At 36.8% G+C, this 22,007-nt stretch overlaps 1 protein-coding gene across 1 annotated transcript in view; it reads right to left on the bottom strand.

Annotated features, from left to right (window-relative positions):
- Positions 1 to 6,046: 6,046 nt before the first annotated feature.
- The window catches only part of LOC136864213 (ubiquitin-conjugating enzyme E2 H), a 115,660-nt gene continuing 99,699 nt past the window's right edge, over positions 6,047 to 22,007 (bottom strand). The window contains exon 5 of the mRNA XM_067140923.2: positions 6,047 to 10,493. Coding sequence (XP_066997024.1) covers positions 10,369 to 10,493 — 125 coding nt within the window. The 3' untranslated portion in view covers positions 6,047 to 10,368. The remainder of the gene's footprint in view (positions 10,494 to 22,007) is intronic.

Raw genomic sequence — 22,007 nt, 5'->3', positions numbered from 1 at the left:
ATCAGTACTGAGGTAATTCCATTCACGCCCACTACTGACGTATATGTCAATGTGGAACTCTGCTAGAGAAAAACAACTAGCAATATACCATAAATTATTTAAAAAACTGTTATATGTATATTTCGTTATCACAAACAGTTCAATTTCACTCACACAAGAAAAAACATAATAACAAAATAGTAGTCACCATGATGGAAGCTTCACCCTTTTTGTTGTATACAAAACAATATTTCAAACCCAGTTACTTGATAAGGCACGAAACTGAGCGTCTCGTGATTTGGTGTTGTGCAGTAAGTGTCAAATAATGAACTGTAAACAATGCAGCTCAAAAATGTTCTCCCTCTTTACTGCTATAATATAAAAAAATTTCATATAAGGTTGACATACATGGCGGGCAGATATGGGTTAACCCTAATTGCACAATAAAGTGGAATAGGTCTATTTCTTTCAAGAATGAAGGATACTGATAAAAGTACAAGGCATAAGATGTGTGAAAATGAAAGATGTCCTAGACTTTGTAATCTCAACAACACTGTGTTTGGAAGAGAATAGAGCTGACCAAGCAAAGTCAGATATGAAATCTAAATGTAAGGACCCTACATGCATGTCCAGTAATCGTCACTAATTCTTACTGTGCTCTAAAATTGTATAACAATGCCTGAATACTCTCACTACCACAGAAATTTCATGGTTTTCATTACATTGTTATGTTTTATTAATAAGTTAGCAGAGATGCGACTTTAATAGTTTTTCAAATGTCAACAATATTGTAACAACACACTAAAAAACTGAGTGATGTCTAAAATAAAACAAACAGCAATAAATTTAGTAATTTTGTTATAGTGCAGAAAATAAATAACAGAACCAAAATACCACATATTTTATAGAATTAATGGTCATTTAAAAGCAATACAAATTTGTATTCATGCTGGAGAATCCAGCCAAGCTGTATTCAATGAAATGCTGTACTGATTTGCGTAATGAAAGGTACTTTAATATTTAAAAATCTGTCAACATATGAAGAAATGGAAGAATAAGAAGAAGAAGAAGAAGAAGAAGAAGAAGAAGAAGAAGAAGAAGAAGAAGCAAAAGGAGAGTTTTTCTGTTTATAGACAAAATTAGACTGAAATGGAGGTACCCAAGCTTTTGCAAAAATACAATCAAGAAAAATATGCATCTGCACAAATCTCCTATGTCGGACAATCCAATGGATTCAGTGATGGGAAAAGTACAAAATAAAAGTAATTTGACTCAATTACAGTTACCTCAGAAAAAAGGTACTCAAGTACAATTACTTCACAGAACATGAGTCTTTAGGGAATCACCAACATTTTTTCACGGGGGATGGAATGATACGAAAGTTTGCAAGGAAAAATACTCCATTTTGTGTTATTTAGAACAGAGATATTAAGTGGCTATCATCACTAGGTGAAACTAACCAGATTTCAAATTATTGCTCCCAAGAAAAATTTGCATGTCACTTTCGTGTTTGCATTATTTTCAGGATAATTATTTCAAAATATTTATTCAAATAGGGGAATGGAAACGCCTTAACCCCTTCACTGTCACAGCAGTGAAGGGTCTGGCTCCATTCTCAACCACGTAACCTCCGTGGGTGGGGGCGGTAAAATATCATCTACAGTATTCCCTGCCTGTCGTTAGAGGTGACTAAAAGGGAGCTCAAGGACTCTCAACTTGGGAGTGTGGGGTGGCGATCACTGTTCTGCTAGGCGAGTCTGGCATTGCTTCCACTTACTTGTGTCATAATGTCCTCGATTAACTATAGCTCTTTCTTGACAATATTAGGTTTTCAAAGCCGAGGCAGTCCTTAATTTTCACGCCCTTCCCTTTCCTTTGTCAACACCTTCACTTTTTGAAGTGTTATACCTCCTCCATTTTCCTTCTGATTAATATTAATAGAAGATGGTTGCCCAGTTGTACTTTTTTAAAAATAATCACTACCACTACCATCTTGACCACGTAATACACGATTATCTAAATCTCAACCAGTACCCACAACAACCTGCCAGTAAATGAACGAGTGCGCAACATGCTGGGGCTCCAAAGTTACTAAGCTGTCGATGCGATGTATATCGATTGCTGGAATATAACAATCACAATTTTATTTCAAGTAGTATACTACGAGTAAAAATTACATTTTGTGAAAATTAACGATTATGAGTAAATATTACTAAAAAATTAATTGATACAAGTACAGAATCTCCCATATAAACTAAGACTGAACGCACAGTGTTTGTACTCTGTGCCATGGCAGTTGCCTCAGCCAAACGTATGTAGCATGCGGCTCCCCTGCTTTAAATTTTTATACAATCTTATATGAAATCTTACCTTATAAAAGATGCTGGAAGTGTCATCCTTCCTGGGTTACACAGACGTTGTATCTGGTAACTACATTCCGGCTGATGCGAGTGAGTTCTGCCACTGTAATTTTCCTGATTTATACTGTACAAGCAAGGGCTGAATCTTGTTGAAACCACCCACACGATTCTCACTCCAATAACTGATGGAGGAATGGCGTCGAAATGTCACCTTGGTACCTCTCTGCATTTACTGTTGTCTCAAAGAAATTAGGCCCAATTATTCGTCTTGCACTAACAGCACACCAAACACCAATCTTCCTATCATAATGTGGGCTTCATAAATACCATTAGGATTTTCTGCATACTAATAGTGAGCGTTATGACTGTTCACACGACCATTACGATGATACCAGGCCTGATCAAAAAAAAAAAAAAAAAAAAAAAACACAAGCTGTGGGTTGAATAAACGATCATTCAGTGATGTAAGATACCACTCACAATATCTCGACTCTTGTGGCTGGATCAGCACATTTTAAACAATAGGCCCATGTAAACCTGTACGGTTTGAAGCGTAACAACTTTGTAACTCTGTGTGCAGAAGAAACCAAAAGCCCTACTTGTTCTGCTAATTTTGTGAGCAATTTATTCAGTGCCCATTCATGATTCGCACCAATGTCATCTAGCTTTTCCTCTGTTAAAACTGTTCATGTGCATGCACACTTTTTATTGAGCACTGTGCCAGTAGTTTAAAATTTATTTATAATTACATGAATCTGTGCTTATGAAGGTGGCACTTCACCAGAAAATTGCTGAACAAATGCATCACGTACCCGTGAAGCCGACTCAAACTTAAAATAACTTTTACATATGAAAATATGGTGTTGCAATGATAACTGTCTCACCATGTTAACAGCTGAGATTCAGACTGGCGACTGATGCTTGCGAGTTCAAACACGTGCAGGCTGCTTGCAAGGTCAAGAACTATGTGCGCGCCTCCAATACTGCACCTTACGTATCGGTGAGTAAGAACGACACTTAGATTGTCTTAGTTTATATGGGAGACCTTAATTCAATTACTTTTACTCAATTATTTTCTATCTCTGAATGGATTGAATCTGAAATATGCTGGCAATATCTTTCCACTGGAAACAGATGACGGGAGCCTGGTAAAGACCGATCAAGGCATCAGAGAAGAAATGAAGAACTACTTCAATACTTTATTAAATTGAGAAAGTCCTCGAAATGATACCAGTGAAGACTGTGGTTTAAGTGTGAGTGATGGAGCACAACACCAGCTAACATGGCTAGAAGTGGAGTCTGAGCTGAAGAACATGAGAAATGGGAAGTCCCCAGGGTTTGATGACCTTAATCATGACATGATAAAGGCAGCTGGAGCAACAAGGAATAGAGTACTTGTATAGACTTCTCTCTGTCATCTGGAAAGAGAGCAAGATACCAGAGGACTGGACACAAGGTATCATTATCCCCCTGTATAAGAAAGGAAACAGGATGAAATGTGGAAATTATAGGGGCATCACTCTACTTTCTCACTGACTTAAACTTCTGGAGAAGATAACCGAGAGAGGAATCAGGAATATAGCGGAACCATTATTGGAGGAGGAGCAACACAGGTTCAGGAAGCGCCAAAGCACTACAGATCTGATATTTGCCACCAGAATGCTAACAGAAGCACTTAGAATACTGTAAGAACTTAGTGATGGTTTTCATGGATATCAAGAAGGCCTAAGACAGTATGCCTAGGGAGAAAATCTGGGAATGCCTAGAAGGTATAGGTGTGCCAAACTTCCTGACTGATAAAGTAAAGATGCTCCATCAAAAATGCTTCAGCTGTGTCCAAGTAGAGGATGGAAGATAAGATTGTTTTGAAACCAAAAGAGGAGTCAATCAGGGAAGTGCCTTGTCATCACTCCTGTTCATCATTGTCATGGATCGGATCATACTATCTATTAAAGAACATTGCAAACAGCCTAACACCCTAATATTTGCAGATGATGTTCTGATCTCAGGAGAAAATGAAGCAGAAGTACAGGAGAAACCAAATCTTTGGAATGGCAAATTTAAATAAGTTAAAAGACTTTTTCTTAACACTTCAGTGAAACAAAAGCTGTTGAAAATACTATCAATAGGAAAGGCACAGTTTCAAACATTGTCCTGAAGGGAACTTCATTACAATCTGTTTCTAACTTCAAATACCTTGGAAGTATCATTTCAAAAGAAAACACAATAAACCAAGAAATACTTAATAGGTCTTTCAAAGCTTCTCAATTTTCTTTTCAAGTGAGAAATCTACTCTGGGATGATAAAATACCCCAGAAAGCAGAACTGACCATGTTTCAGACTTACTTCATTCCAATTCTCACCTATGGACTGAAAACACATACCCTACATAACAAGGCTAATAGTAAAGTCCAGTCGTATGTATGTTCAGTCTTCAGCCCAAAGGCTGGTTGGATCCTTAACAGCTCTGCCACCAACAGAAATGAAATTCATTAGAAAAATGAACCTAAAGACAAGGAAGGACAAGATTAGAAATGAAGCAAAGGGGAAGGAGACTGGCATCAAAATACCTCTTACTGAGCTTTTTGGAAGACACAGGCCATGATGGTTTGGACATGCTATGAGGATGGACAGAACGAAAATAGCAGTCAATTACATTGACCAGAGAAGTGAAAGGGGAGAGGCCAGTAGGCGAGGCCAAGAAATCGATGGACTGACACAGCGAAATCGGAAGTCAACAAGAGAAATGCTAAGTGGGAGGAGATAGAGGAACAGAAACTATACTTTGACAGGAGGACGTGGTCAGCACTTGTACAGCACACCCGGGGAACTGGAGCTGGTAAATGGTGGTGATGATGGTAACCCAATCACAAAGTTATGTAAGTTGATAAAAACAAGATGATGATGATTGTTGTTTAAAGGGGCCTAACATCTAGGTCATCAGCCCTTGGGAAAATCAATCTTCTCCCGATTTTTGTGACAGATCCAGGGGTCACAAGTGTTTCCTTAACTACTTTACATGGCTCCTATTTTACCTTCATTCGAAACCTTCTCTTATAAAGGGGACTTTACATTCTAATTATGTATTATGCATAATCAAATACATTTCTTAACATAAGTCTTTCATTTTAAATGACAAAATACATGTGGGAAACTGAGGCTCATTTCTGTCAAGTGAACTGAATAGTTACTCCTAAGTCAAGGTAAAACATAAACCAAAAATTTTTCTTAAAGCCTTACATATAACAAATTGGTGATTTTTTTTACTTGGCATGTGTAGGCATTGAAACATGTACGTCTGAGACAAGGTCAGAGGAGGTGATAGTTAACAATTTAGTCAGAGATAAAATTTTGCTTTCCCATGCATAAAAATTATGCTTAACTGATAAAATTAATATGGTGTACAATTTCCTGTTTTAAATTTCAGATGAAGTAATATCAGAGTGAATAATAAATAAATAAAATAAATATATGCAATGAACAAAAATGAAATTCAAACATCTCTTTCGTATCTAGTTCCGAGTTTACTACAACCATTATAAGCTATATCAAGACCTGCACATTGTCAAGTACATTACTGCATTAAAGCAATATTATCACGTGATAAACTTAAGTTAAATTTTCATATATACAATTTTTTTTATACATCCAATGCAGATTACAGTATATTTACAAAAATTAATTAGACACAAGAAATAACAGTGCTGTAACTGCCTGACTCTATATATTTTATCAAAGAAAAGTACAACAGAAGTCTCTCTACAAAAAACACTGTGAATATACGAAAATATTATGGGATCTCTACCGAAATGACATTTTTAGACTCAAATAATTAGGAAGTTTAAACTTGCTCTTGCACATTAAATTTACTTCATTACTAAGATCTGAGGAAAAATATATACATGTATATGAAGACTGAAAAATAACTTCATAAGTAACAAATTGAACAATACTTGTAGCTGTAATACTAAAATAATTAAAATTGCACTGCATGAATTAAAATAGCATAAATGAGAGTTATCCCTATGGATACACAAAATGAAGAAAAGGTTTTGTTAACTCTTGTCTCTATTATCAATAGGAAAATGTTCCCACACATGCCTTGACTCATAAAAATAGAGTTTTATATTTTGCTTTGTAAATTGCTTTAGATGATATTGCTCGAGCTTCACAATTTCAAAATATTGTACCCAAAACATCTCATATAATCTCAAGTAATCAAGAAATATTTCACTGCAATATTAAAGGCTAGCATCTGCAAATTCGAGATTTTCATGCTTATCAAAGCACTTAATTTCATAGCTGCAAACACTTCATATATATTTTACAAAAACAACTATGTACGGAAATCTCAGATTTAAACAGTGTTAACTTTATTATCAGAGCAATTAACTTACCCTCTCATTCATGAATTGAACATATAATCAATTCTGTCCACAAAATGCAATTCTACTTATATTGTTCCTTCCCTTAGTAATAAACTGACATGATAAAGCAATATATACCCAATGAATATATCTGGTAAAAATTACAAAAATTTGTCCAGAGCTTTTTGAGCTAAATCTGAAGTAAGGGAATAAAGATCTGTCACTTAGTGAACTCACCATAAGAACTGTAAACAAAATAATGATAAGTTATCTCAAAATGAAACAGTGAATTATATTCTTTTAAAACAGTAATAAAACAGAGCAATTATGATCACAATTAATTAACAAACCAATAAAATTTATGTTTGATGAATGTTAATTATGCATTCATGATCTCATATTTATATCCAACTACCTTACAAGCAAAACACTTTCTGGAATTCTAATAATAATGATTCACTTGTTAAAGTTTACTATCCACTTTCTTTGTTAATATAATGAGAGAGAGAGAGAGAGAGAGAGAGAAAGAAAGAGAGAGAACAAAGAAGTGAGAAGATAAAACGAGATCACATTTGGTACAAGGAAAATCACTTATTATTAAATTCCAGATGCCTTAGAAAATTTGGAATGCTTTCTCTAAAAGAAGCATGGTAATGCAAAGCAAGATATAAAAATAACAAAACTGTAATTTATTGTCAAGTGAAATAAATAGAGTAGACCCTATAATAAAATTAAACTATCTCTGAGAATTCAACAAATTATGTTAGTATAAACCAATTCATTAATCCATGGTTACTATGAATTTGACTATTTACAATGGTAATTTCATTATGACTGATAGCTCCACTACTAAGTTATGAATGTGCTGATATTTGTATCTTTACATGCAAACAAATTATGCACACAGCTTAGCTTCATCATCATTTACGTGTGACTGACACATGTACACATACACACACTGACATTTGAAATTTGCACCCTTGGCATTGAGAAAGTGAATCCTGTAAGAAAATATTTGACAAAATTCTCTCCTGTTAAAATTGTATAAGTACAGAGAATATCAGATTACTTCACATCCAGCATATACTTCTCTCTAAGTCAAAATAGTCCAGACTGTAAGAGTGCAACATCACAACATTAACAGATAAGGAGCGATTCCTGACCATTTAAGTGCATTTTACATTGGTTAATGTTTGTTTTCAGAGCAAACATGTAATTTTCAGAGTTTTTTTCTGGATGGTTTAATGCTCAGACCTAGAAAGCACAGTGAAAATGCCATGCAAGATGTGAAGAAGTCAAAATAACGCAGCAATATTACAGTATCCAATACTGCATACACTGTCATTGACATACCATTTACATCCAGAAGTCACCCACGGTAAGCCACGAGTGTGAATTTTTTAGGGTGTAGAGTGGGTGAGTGGGGGGTGGGTGTGCGTGTGTGTACACGTGCTTCTACAGGAGGGGGATGTATATAAATATATATTGCACACCATATTTTTTTAAAGGTTGTGGTTTATTAATCTGAAGCACTCCGCTCTTTGTTTGCATGTATGCAGACATATTATAGTTAAGTCATTCACATATTTACAATGCATTAAGGAGAGGGAGAAAGATTCAAGAGAGTGTACCATTTATGCCTAATATAGAAATTAACATGAGGTAATCAACCAGTAGTGAATTTTAGACCACATTTCAGATTACATATCAAAAATGATACAAGTTACTGAGACTCAACAAAATTATCAATTCATTATTCTTCATAATATGCATAACCAGGAAAATTTAATTTCTAAAACTTTCTTTCGTTCTCTGGAAGCCTGTAACTTCATAGTGTAATGGATACTTTGTCTAGCACTAAGAAAAAAAAAAAGTAATAGATGACTTAAGCAGAACATCCTTTGCTCTTAGGAAGATTATGTCACTGGTTAAGTTCTGTATGTAGTAACACTTCTGCATTTAAATATTAAGTACTTAATATCTCACAAAGATGAAATAATTTATTCTCTCAGTGATATTTTTTAAATCAAACTACATCCACAAAATGCAATCTGAAAAAGAAATGAGGCATTCAGATATGATTAATTCTTTGATGGGCAAGATTTTCAATAATGATGCCTTTATTATGCTTATTGAATGAATCTTTAGGTTCCAAATAAAGGAACCATCTCAGTTGGTCAATATGTTCATTGTGATAGGTCATTTGTCTTCAATGGTTAATAAAATCAAATTCATACAATACCACACAAAAAATATGTATAAATAAGACAAATGATGTCTTGAAAGTAAATCTCAAAAACGGAAAAATATCACATTTTTATACACTGCCAAAGTATGCAGGAAGCTATAAAAGTACTCTTAAAGAGAAAAAGTGTGATTTATCCAGGGCAAAAACATGAAAAATAACCAAACACACATAGCCAAGATGATCCTGAACATGTACCATACAATAAGATGCAACTTAAAATATTTCTTTTCCCTGTTCTTACATACTTACTAAGAGCATGTCTTCCCTAGGTAAGTCACACTTTCTCTCAATTTTTACCATATCCAGCTTGATCTGCTGTCAGTATTCTGCCTTATATTACTGTTATCTTTATAGATCTGCAACATCCTTTACATACAGGGCAATTTCATCCTTACAGGCACAGATGAAGAGCACAAGAGCAAATACCAACGAATGTATTGTTCCCCCTCTTACAAGTATTAAGTATGCCAGACAATGGATCTATCTAAAATAACATATTGACCAACCAGGTGAATATGTCTCACCAAAAGGATTTTAACAGACAACACCTACAATTGTAAGGTTAACACTTTTCTCCTAGCTGCTTTGAAAATTAAACACTAAAGGTGACCAGAATTTCTCAGGACCAATATCTTTACATACAAATTGTTAAAACTCTATAGGAATCAACTACTACAACTAAATATTTGAGTTCCTGTAACCTAGTTCAAATTAAAATTAATACTACAAAATTATAGCTTCATAAGAAGAACGACAGCATCAAACAATATGTAAACGTTTTACTGTAATTCACAACGCACTGGAGTCAAGTTACAAATTACCATTTAAATCATGTCAAATAATCATTATTTGGTAGAACATAAATACATATATATTAGCAGTAAAAGCCCATAAATTATAAACTATCAGTTAGTTTCCATATTTCAAACAAATGGTACAAAGGGTCTCCAGAGGAAACAATGTGTTTGCAATTTTATTCAATGCAAAAGAAACAACAATTACGAAAATACTCATCTCCGCATTTTCTCCCTCACCTTAAGCATAAACAGAAGCCCATATGCCAGATGACAGTTGAGCAGCACAATATCTTTGTGGAGACTGGACTTAGAGGTAATATAACTAAAATAATCTATAAATACAAAAAGTTGTTATTGATAGTTGCAGTGTGAAATATGTCATTAGACTGAAGCAGTAATGTTAGTTACTTACTGATCAGTAATTGAATTACTGACTGAAGTCCAGGCACGTCATGTCTTCATACCAACGATGGCAAATCAATGGATAATGCTTCAATCACAAGTGCACCATCAACAGTAAGTATTATAAAGGGGATGTCCACTTAATTCAATGCACACCACTCCAGATTTGAGAAGTATCTACAGGTACCATATTATAGCCATGGAGAAAGTCGCTGTTATAACTCCATATCTTGAGCTTCGTCCTCACTAAAATCTGACATGGAAGATTCACTATCTGATGACACACCTTGATTTTCTTGCTCTCTTAGGGCTTCTTCCGTGGCATACTTTCTTACATACTCTGAAAACAAGTACAAATGTATATGTTTAAACAATAACTGGACTATCAGCATGGTTTTTCTGAACCATGAAGTAATAAATGGATAAGCTAAGGTCATTATTCTTTGCTCTTCACTCTCCAGTCAATTTTTTTGTCCAATTTCATATGTAATTTACTCAACAATTCACCCATTCAATTTCCTCAGGCTGTTCAGTTTATGATGGGAACCATGAATTTTCATCAACATTACAAGTGTGTAAGTACTATGAAGCCACTTGTCAATCATTTCTACTTCAAGAATATTTCCTTTTTAAACGGTGATGGTAATGACCAATGTGTCATTGGGATTAAACTATACAAAACATTCATAATTTAAATGACATATTTGTGTGTTGAATGTTTCACAGAAGATGGCAAGTTTAATGATAATTTTATTGGTACAATGTCTCACTATTTTTTTAAATTTTTTTTTTACAGTTTTTGAAGACGCTGAGGTGACGGAATTTCGTCCTGTGGGAGTTGTTTTAAGTGCTAGTAAATACATTGACACAAAGCCGACATATTTGAGCACCTTCAAATAACACCGGACTGAGCTAGGATCGAAACTGCCAAATTTGGCTCAGAAACCCAGTGCCTTAACCGTCTGAGCCACTCAGCCCGGTGGCGAATTTAAAGATGTACTTCAAAGACTTTTGAGAAAACAGTCCAAACTCCAAATATGAGTGAATGTTTAAAACTGAGGTAATCAATCTGATACTCTCAAGAACAAAATGTGCTGTATATTCAGATAAGCCTGGTGTACACCATAAAATTGTCATCAAATTCAAGATTTCACGAAGGATTTCTAATACTTAACAAGTTTACTTGTCAAAATGCTTGCAATACTTGATAGGTCTTGCAAAGTCTTCAGAAGTCTTGAAAAAGAATTAGAATATATTCTTATCGGTCAATGAATTGCCAGTCTTTGACAGAAATGACCAATAGAATTCGGGTAATAATGGTGCACATTAGGCATGCTGGAATTGCTGGGAATCAAAACAACAAAAATGGCTGCGTCTTCTTGACTGAGGGATGTTGCTAAGTAAGAGGCATATCCCTGCCTATATTCAGTGGGCTCCGTAGAGTACTACAGTGAAATGATAAAACGGCAACGTACGAGGAGATTGCTAGATTAATATTTCAAGGAAGCGGTCAGCTTTTATGCTTATTACTATATAATAACCTGTAAGTAAACACTATCAGCAATGTTTGATTTATGACTATCTTTGCATATTATAGAACTGTTGATTTGATCAATTAATTGAACCAATTAACAGATTAATCTAAAAATCTAATTAACCGATCAATGTGCTTTAGCTGATTAATCAAATCGATTAAAATTGTAGTGTGGTGAAGGAAAAACATAACTGTTTTGCAGGGCACCAATACCTGTGTATTGTATTATTATTTGTCATTTCGTGTGGCTAGCTTCAGCTATTGTATGAATGACAGGTCATTTAAGTAAGTTGATGTTCATGTCTTTCTTTCACAAAGGTAAAACAATACCTCCTTAACGGCTTTCTTCTAAACGAGGGTTATGTCCGTCCCCGCGGTGTAGGGGGCAACGCGTCCGCCTGTCACCCAGCGGCCCCGGGTTCGATTCCCGGTCGGGTCAAGGGGTTTTTAGTTGTAAATGATTAATATCCCTGGCCTGGGGACTGGTGTTTGCGTCGTCCTTAACGGTCTTTTCCTCACATTCAACACTCTACACTTCCGCAATTCCAAGTACACTCAGGTTCATATCATATGGTGCAAGTAGTGGCAAATGATCTCTAGAGGTCGACGCAAAAAAACACGAGGGTTATGACCATTGCTTTTACAAACTACTATAGAGGAAATACCAGACAGGCTATTGTAGACCGTTAAAAGAAAAGCCATGCAGCATAATGGAGAGGGGTGGGGAAGGTACTTGAAGGGACTATCATTTAGGAATTCAGGTAATGTGCAAATGGACAGATATCAATTTCTAGAAAAACACAGTAAAAAAAAGTGACAACTTAAACCTCACTTTGTGTGTAGTTACCATTCAGAAGACAGTATGTATGCACATTCAGTGGTTATGAACTTCAGTTACAAATATGGCTTATGAACTGATTTTGAGGAAAACTTGGTGAAAGTTTCGGTTTTCAACTAAACGAATGTGGTAAGATAATTATTTACGGTGTTAGTTTCCAGCATAATATTCTAGTCTGAGAAGTGTGATGACATTCTGATACAAAAGTGGTCGTGTCATGAGCATTTCGCTCACTTGTTCAGTTATGTTAGTGGTCGTGTGGTGAGCATTTTGCTCTCTTCAAAACCAATACTAAAATCGGTTTTGTTTATTGTTTATTTTACTGTTTATCCTTTATTTTGTTTTATAATTATCTTGAAGTGGACTTTTAATGTATTTATTTTACAAATGTAAATAATACAGAAATAGAATATAAAGCAATACAATGTTTGTAATAAAATAATGCACTATACAAGTGATAAACACAAATAACCCATGACAATTATACATAAGTTCCGATACAAAAATTACAGATTTTATTTTCTTCTCTTTCCGACCAGAACCGTTCATCATAGTCATTCTCTTTCTGAGCGGAACAGTTCATTCATCATCGTCGCCGTCTACGGCATGTTCGATGCCACAGTTGCTGCAAACTCGTAGGGTGTGTTCCTTACAAATTGGACGGTTACAAGTCGTACACTTTGTGACTTTATATTGATTGTTTTTTTGTTTTTTTTTTTTGGGCACGACTAACAATTTGCCTTCCGATGGGGTCTTTTGCTACATGAGTAGCTGCTTTCTCTACCGGCTCACCGTTTCTCTTCTTTATTTGCTGCCGTAGTGAAACTGGCAAGTAGTCCACTGTTACTCTTCTGGCCATATGGGGTTTACAGAGCTCAATGCTGAGAGTCTTCAGGTAAGCTGCTCTTGGGCCTATATCACCTGAGTTGAACATCAGTATCAAATAGCTGTTCAAGGCTCCAATGTCTAACAGGGTGAAAAATAGCCTGAGCGGCCATCTATTTGTTTTTCTCGCAGTTGTATACAGGCTTTTTAACCCTTCTACAACATCAACACCACCTTTTGTTACGTTGTAGAAGGTAATGACCTCTGGCTTAAACTTTTCGTCTGTAGTCTTGTCAATGAACTTACCACTGTGCATCATCGAAAGCATAAGAACATTCCTAGATGGTCGCTTCTTACAAACGTAAGATACCAGTAGCACGTCCTGTCCATGGAGAAACATTGTGCTTTGCTTTATAAAGGCCGTTTGCTGTCAAGAAAGACAGAAGGTATCTCTGCCTTATTTTTCCTGAGAGTTCCCACTAGAGTTAACCCTTTCTGTTTCAAGTCTACAGCGAGAGGCACTAATGTGAAGTAATTTTCAGTTGTGATGTTCCTTCCAGTATGTTCAATCGGTTGGACCAAACATTTAACAACTGCAGCAGCAGAGTTCTCCTTTTGGAAAGGGCCAACCGGTTATTGTCCAACATACACTTCCATGTTGTAAGTGTAGAACATCCAAGCATCGGCTAAACAGAACACTTTCAGACCATATTTAGCCAGCTTATTTGGCATGAAATCGAAACCCACACTTTTCCCGGAATGATTCTAGCATTTCACCGACTGTTAGGTATTCATATATATATATATTTTTTTTTTGCTACTGGCTTTACGTCGCACTGACACAGGTATGTCTTATGGCGACGATGGGACAGGAAAAGGCTAGGCCTGGGAAGAAAGCGGCTGTGGCCTTAATTAAGGTACAGCCCCAGCATTTGTCTGGTGTGAAAATGGGAAACCACGGAAAACCATCTTCAGGGCTGCCGACAGTGGGGTTCGAACCCACTATCTCCCGAATACTGGATACTGGCCGCACTTAAGCGACTGCAGCTATCGAGCTCGGTCTTTAGGTATTCATGAGGTGTGTAATGTTCCTGGCATCGAGCTACAAATTTACCACACACTTTACGGATCGGGGCCAATTTGTCCTCTTTCACTCTTTCTTCTCTTGAACGTATATCATCGAAATGAAGGGCACGAATAATAAGACGAAAACGCCTCAGGGGCATAGTTTCGCAGAAAATTTCAGGTGCAGTGCCATCTGTTGCCCAGAAATCCTCTGCATTTGTATACGAGCCTTTCAAAATTCCAGTCAAGTAAAGAAAACCAAAAAGGGCCAAGATTTTTCCCTTATCAGTGTCCTTGGCATCTCTTTCACATTCGTATTTGCTCCTTATCTGTGCCATTTTAATGTTTGTCATTGAGACTATGTCATGTAACGTTTCAGAGGGAAAGACTAAATTCCAGGACTCAAGTGGTGATCTGACAAACTTGGCATTTCTTTTCACGCCTGGTAACTTACGGATAAGGTTGATGTGTCTTGTCTTTGACGCGCTGGGTGCACAATGGATGTCCCACACCATGCAGTTGTCCTTTCCAATATAACGAGGTACTAGTACACACTGCTCGCCTTCCAGCTCTTCTCCCGATACCACTGAATCAATATTATGATCACTGTTTTCCATGTGGTCACTCTCACCCTCACTTTTGCTGTCGTAAGGATCACCAAATTGTGCCAAATCATTTTCACCAACCGTATTTCTTAATTGCTCTAGTTCCTGTTCCATTTTGTCCATCCATTGCAGGATTCGTTGTTCTTGTGGATTAGCCATTGAATAACTACACAATGTTCACAACTCGGTAAATCACTATTGAAAGAACACCCTAACAAATAAAACAATACACCAGAGATACATTGTCGTGTTATAATAAAACAGTAACACTAGTGGTCGCGTGCTGAGCAAATCCTTCACCGAGCGCACTGCATACTAAGAACAAAAATAACTCTTCTCTAGTGAACGGCTGACTCATACTGAATATCCTGAACGGAAGATAAGAGATTGGCCGAGGAATACCTAGAGGAGAGGGGAGCTGCACACATGGGTTGGGCAATGACAACACTTCATTTCGAGAAGTGAGAGATTCACTCACCACGCGACCACTGCCGGATTAAGCAGCTTGACGCGCAAGTTTTTCATCCTTTGGTCCAAAAAAAAACCAAATTTCAGTTCTTTATTGAGATGATGTGCTTCACAGATTCTTTTACCTCATATTACTGAAGCATAAATAACAGACATTTTCTATAAAGGGTAATGGTGCTAATAATAATAATAATAATAATAATAATAATAATAATAATAATAATAATAATAATAATAAAGTTTATCATTCTCTCTTAGGAGATACAGGAAAAAAAAAAACCAGAATTTTGTTACAAAAAGAAATTTCCTTGAAGTGTTAGGCATGGGTTAAACATTCTTGAAAGCCAATGGTAATCGGATCACTCCTGGGACGTTGAACAGAGAAGGTAAGATGATACAGATTTAGAACCCCATATGTAACTTGAAATATCTGTCCTGAATGAGTAATTTCATAATTCCAATATAATTGGTCCATTATTGAAAATGAAACATTTTCCAGCTCTTGGTTGCCAGCGTTTCATCCCAGTATGCCAATTTTGCCTCATCAATTGTGAACAAGCACACCTACCCAGATGCATGGCTAGTGCATGTAGTGAAGGCCATAGCACAGGCTACTTGAAGCCTCAGGCAGTGCCAATGCACTATGAGGGACTCTGTCTCTTTTACATAAATTGATGTATGCTAGCTCATCAGATGATATACACTTCCGGTCAAAAGTTTTCGATCACCTTTCACAACTATGGATTTGTGGTTAAAACAGAGATGTAGTTTTAAGTAATCTATCATAGCCCTGTTCTGATAATAAAACAAGCATAAACATGTAGAGACGGAACGACTCTGTTGTATATTTGACCGGTTCTCTGCATGGAGGGTAGCTGATGAGTAACCACAACAACACTGATGTGTCTTTACCCAAGATGTGTCCACTCAAATAGGCCTCATTCCTTCAGATCTCTGTGTAGCAAGCAGTTCACATTAGATTTCAGTACACTGTGTGCAGCTAGCAGTGTGTTTGTGTATCTGATCAGGTGCAAACCACATTACCTCCAAATGGGACGGAAGCAGGAGATTGGAATTGAAAAACGTCCTGTAATTGTAGCTCTGCATCACGAAGGGTATTCTAGTAGGACAATAGCAACAAATGTTGGCGTAGCCCAATCTACAGTGGTGTACACATTGCAGCGGTTCAAGCAAACCGGTGCCAATGCAAGTGTTTCGCAATCTCAAAGACCCCGTGTAACATCATATAGGGAAGATCAGTTCATATGTGTACAGCGTAAACGTCAGAGGACTCGTACAGCACTTGAAACTCGCGATGAAGTCAATAATATGCGAGCTGCTCCAATCTCTGTCTCAACAGTGCAACGCCGTCTTCGTGAACAAGGTTTAAAGGGGTGCATAGCGGCCAAAAATCCTTTATCACGGACACAAAATGAGGTGAAAAGAATGCAATGGGCACAGCAACTTAAAAACTGCAGCGTGCAGCAATGGTCCAAGGTGTTATTCACGGATGAATCGAAGTTTGAAGTATTTGGGAGCCATCGTTGAATGTTTGTTCGTTGACTTCGTGGAGAACGTGTGAAGAGTCAGTGTGTGACACCTATGGTGAAGTATGGTGGAGGGTCGGTTATGCTGTGGGGATGTTTTGCGGGTGATAAAGTTGGTGATCTAGTGTGAATTAATGGAACATTAAAGAAGGAAGGATATCACAGGATTCTGATCAACAATGCAGTTCCATCTGGCAAGGGGCTTATTGGTCGTGGGTTTGTTCTGCAGCAGGATAATGGCCCCAAACATTCTTATAAATTGTGTAGAAGGTATGTCAATAGAAAAGAGAAATGTGGGGAACTAAAAAATATGATTTGGCCAAGTTAGTCACCAGACTTAAATCCCATTGAACTGTTATGGGATGAACTTGACTTGAACTGAGGTCAACTAATGTAGAAGAGCTATGGAATCATTTACAGAGCTGTTGGACTGCAATATCTACACAAACACTATAAAATCTTATTTCCAGAATGCCAAGAGTTTGCGCAGCTGTTTGGAGGGCAAAGGGTGGATACTTTGAAGAGGCTAAAATATAAACCATATTGTATTCTACTTAATGATAGAGAGAGAAAATATATATTTTGTTGGTCTATTTAGTTTTTACGATGTGTTTGTACATTGAAATAAAGTATCTAGTTTTGTGTATAGGAGATTGAAAACTTTTGACCGGTAGTGTAGATTTCGATTTCAACAGGAACTTTGTAAATTTTCCAGCTAACTCATTGTTGGTTGTTAGCGTTATTATGAATTTACTCATTCAGGACACATTTTTATTTATTTATTTATTTATTTATTTATTTATTTATTTATTTATTTATTTATGAAGCACAAGATACAGCTACACTGAGAAAATTTCACTTGTATTGTCAACAGACTAATTAACAAGTGTAAACTTTCATGATAAAATATAACAAACATAGCAAAAGGTAAGTTTAGGTACACAGCCTACTAAGAACAACTGTCCAAATCGAGAACCATGAGTATTACTATTAAATTAGGTAAGTTGCAACAAAATACAACAATTCTTAGCAATGAAATCATTCATTTGGAAAAGATAGAGTGAGTGGAATTAGAAATTATTCTATTGTTGGACGCGTTTCTGAATGGTCGGCTGTTGAGAGTGCTCTTGCATTATTGCAGTGATAAAGTAGTTAAAACCTATTGAAATGGTTTAATTTTGCATGTGCGTGTGCATGATCCATTTAGTGCTCTTTATATATTGATGTTTAGTGCTTGTTGGTAGACACTGGGAGTATTGATATTTATTTGGATTTTATATCAAGTAGTTCAGTTGGTGTTCAGTAGATAACGTTTTCTAGGTTAAGTAGGCTAGCCAGGTGTACTTTGATTCGAATTTAGGTAATAATATGAACTTTTTAATGTTTTTTAATAATATCCATAGGTTCATTGGTATAATACTTACAAAAGCACATTATTATAAGGAGTTGTGACTTCCGTAGCTTTTATATTCGTGCAGACAATAGACCCGGTATTTTGTATAGATATCTGTTAAAACTATCACAAAGGTAATAATTTATTCAATTAAATAATACAATACGCCTATAAACTTCAATTTAAGAAAAGAAGTTAAAGAGAACACAAGGTATTACACTGGAGAATTACTCAAAAGTCTTTGGATTGTTGACGATTGTTTGCTGCATTCCGACGAGATCAAAGAGTAGGCCTGTATGGTAGTTGAGTAAGCAAATACAAGAATCAGCTGATCTTCAAAGGATAACAATTTTTTTTTTTTTTTGCCCAAGCTCATGTTTTTAAACTTAAATATCTATGACCTAATCATAAGTTCTTAAGATTCAATCACAAGTCATTCTTCAAGATTTTAGACATATCAAATGTTTGTAAACATTTGAGAGCAAACTCTTCCTACCATAATTTTAAATTTATTTTTATCAACTTTTCCACTATTAAGTTCTAGTTAATAAGGCACGTTACCAATGATTCTAAATTCAATGATATTAGTAAAATAAGTTTAAGATTGTAAAATGTACAAATAGTTTTTAAGTCATTAGTTGTAAACATAAACCAACCTTTGATATTCTAGATTGGTCGATGATGCTCTATAAGGGAGCGAAACATGTCCCGTTTATAACTTCATATTGATGATGAAACTCTAATGTATTGAATAGGTGGTTTATAATAAAACATTGTTTATTGTAATTAAACAGACTTTCAATACAGATTAAAACATGAGGTTAGTTACTTGTAATCGCCAGTGTTTGCGGATTCTGCTTCTCTGCACACTGCCTGCTACGTGATATTGTGGTGTTCCTTAAAATGCTGATACAGAAGATGATTTCACTTGAAATTACAGTAGCAAATATGAAGCACACTGTAGACACACCGAAGTGAGAGAAAGTGAGGAAAGCTACCCCTGTACGTTCTGGAAGACGCGCTCTATTACGATGTGGATAAATTTTGAATTTAAATTACTGTGTAAAATACTACTTTCTTAAAACTTAAAGGCAGTTTTGAATTAAGAGTCTGAATTTCGGTAATGGGACCGTCATTGTTCTTCGAATTACGAATTATCCATGTTTCGAATTAAACAATTTAAATAACATGCAAAACCGTACCTCACGTTTCCGGGAACGAGAGCTTCTTCGAATTAGGCGGGATTTTGAATTGACCGATTTCGAATTATCGAGTCTCTACTGTATAGGGCTGATCAGGAAGGGAGGGGATCAAATGAGGTGGATAGGGTTGAGGCTGTTGCCATGGGGGATTCCATTGTTAGACATGTGGGGAAAGTGTGTGGAGGAAAGGGATCCAAGGTAGAGTATTATCCAGGAATTAGGTTGAAGCAGATGTTGAGGGAAGTAGAAGACAAGGAGGAGTGAAAGGAGAAGGTGGTAGCGTTTCACCTTGGTACCAACAACGTAAGGCAAGCAGGTGTAAGTAAGTACCAACATAGTTGGGGACGTGTGGGATATGGTAAATGCAGTATGGGTGAAGTTTAAGGAAGCGGAGATTGTTATCAGTAGAATACTGTGTAGGAGGGTTACTGACTGGAAGGTGATTGGGGATTTAAATGAGACTATGGAGTGGGTATCTGGGAAACTGGGAGTGATATTTCTAGATCCTTTTTTTTTCTTTCTTAGCTGCTTTACGTCGCGCCGACACAGATAGGTCTTATGGCGACGATGGGACAGGGAAGGGCTAGGAGTGGGAAGGAAGCGGCCGTGGCCTTAATTAAGGTACAGCCCCAGCATTTACCTGGTGTAAAAATGGGAAACCACGGAAAACCATTTTCAGGGCTGCCGACAGTGGGGTTCGAACCTACTATCTCCCGAATACTGGATACTGGCCGCACTTAAGCGACTGCAGCTATCGAGCTCGGTTTTCTAGATCCTAATGGGTGGGTAGGAGATAGGGATCTGGCCTTCACTTAAACCACAGTGGTACGTATAACCTAGGAAATTTGTTTAGAAGGATTATAGGGAGATACATTCAGTGAAACAGGGTGGTCAAGGGAGCGGTGATAAGGGTACAGGGGTCTGTAAATCAAGTAGGGATGACGTAAAAATGTTAGTGTTGAACTGTAGAAATATTATAAAGAAAGGAATAGAATTCAGTAATTTAATAGATATATACTAACCAGATATTGAAATAGGAGTTGAATCATGGCTGAGAAATTATATAATGGATGCAGAAATTTTCTCACAGAACCGGAGTGTTTATCGTAGAGATATGGTAGGAATGGTAGGAGGGGGAGTATTCATTCTGGTGAAAGAAGAATTTGTAAGCTACGAAAAAGTTTCTAGATTTGGACCCTAGAGCTAATTGCCTACCTTAATGTTTACATCACTTACAGATTAAAACTTTGTGTTCAGAACCAAGAAACCATTCGCATTACAACTGTAGGGACTGTGGAGTTTTGACTCATGAACTATCTTCTACTTCTAAGCTGAGTAGCTTAGGAGGTATAGCGCTGGTGTGATGTGTAGCATTTGGTGAGGCCTGCTGCTGGTCTTTAGACTTGGTGCTGTACAGGCGACCTGGTATTTGGAGACCTTACCTATGATGAAATCTAATTCTAACACCCAAACCTCTTCCAACTTTGAAAGCGGCCTAGCTGAGGGGATAATCTCTTTGAAAACTGCACAGCTATCAGAGAGAGGTGACAATGAAATTTAGCAGCAGGCCTATATCAAGTCTATGGATGTCCTTGGACTGAAGACTAGTGTAAGCTAATAGCTATACAGCATACACACAAGTGAATTTGGAACTGCAAACAGATACTGACATGATACACTACATAAAATCATTTACATGTATTAAGTCTTAAGTCTTACTGAGTGAAGCACAGTACATGTGAGGTTGTGACTACTTATTACTTCGCAGCACGAACTAGACTCTAAAAGCAGGCTCAATAGCCTTGAATGAATTTGCTGAAACTTTTTTTTTTTTGCTAGTTGCTTTACGTCGCATCGACACAGATAGGTCTTATGGCGACGATGGGATAGGAAAGACCTAGGAGTTGGAAGGAAGCGGCCGTGGCCTTAATTAAGGTACAGCCCCAGCATTTGCCTGGTGTGAAAATGGGAAACCACGGAAAACCATCTTCAGGGCTGCCGACAGTGGGGCTCGAACCCACAGTCTCCCGGATGCAAGCTCACAGCCGCGCGCCTCTACGCGCACGGCCAACTCGCCCGGTTTGCTGAAACATGAAATACAAAGTTGATTGCTTCGCATTTAGCCCTGAGCTCAGATGGAGACGTTACTTAAGACATTATCTAATTCTGAATACCGTACAAACACCCATCCATCGTCCGAGTTTGAAAATGGCCTAGGTGAGGGGTAAGTCTCATTAAAACTGTACAGTCTTCAGGCTAAAATGCTCATCTAAGAATGACAGACAGAGGTGATCTTTAAACATAGTAGCATATTATGTTTATATAGACTTCAGCTGTGTAGCTCAGGTAGCAGAGCGCTAGTCTTTTGTGTCTTGAA

Source organism: Anabrus simplex, chromosome 2, assembly GCF_040414725.1.
Source record: "Anabrus simplex isolate iqAnaSimp1 chromosome 2, ASM4041472v1, whole genome shotgun sequence".
NCBI lineage: Eukaryota > Metazoa > Arthropoda > Insecta > Orthoptera > Tettigoniidae > Anabrus > Anabrus simplex.
The sequence above is the reverse complement of the archived record's forward strand: the minus strand, read 5'-3'. Positions and strand labels throughout refer to the sequence as shown.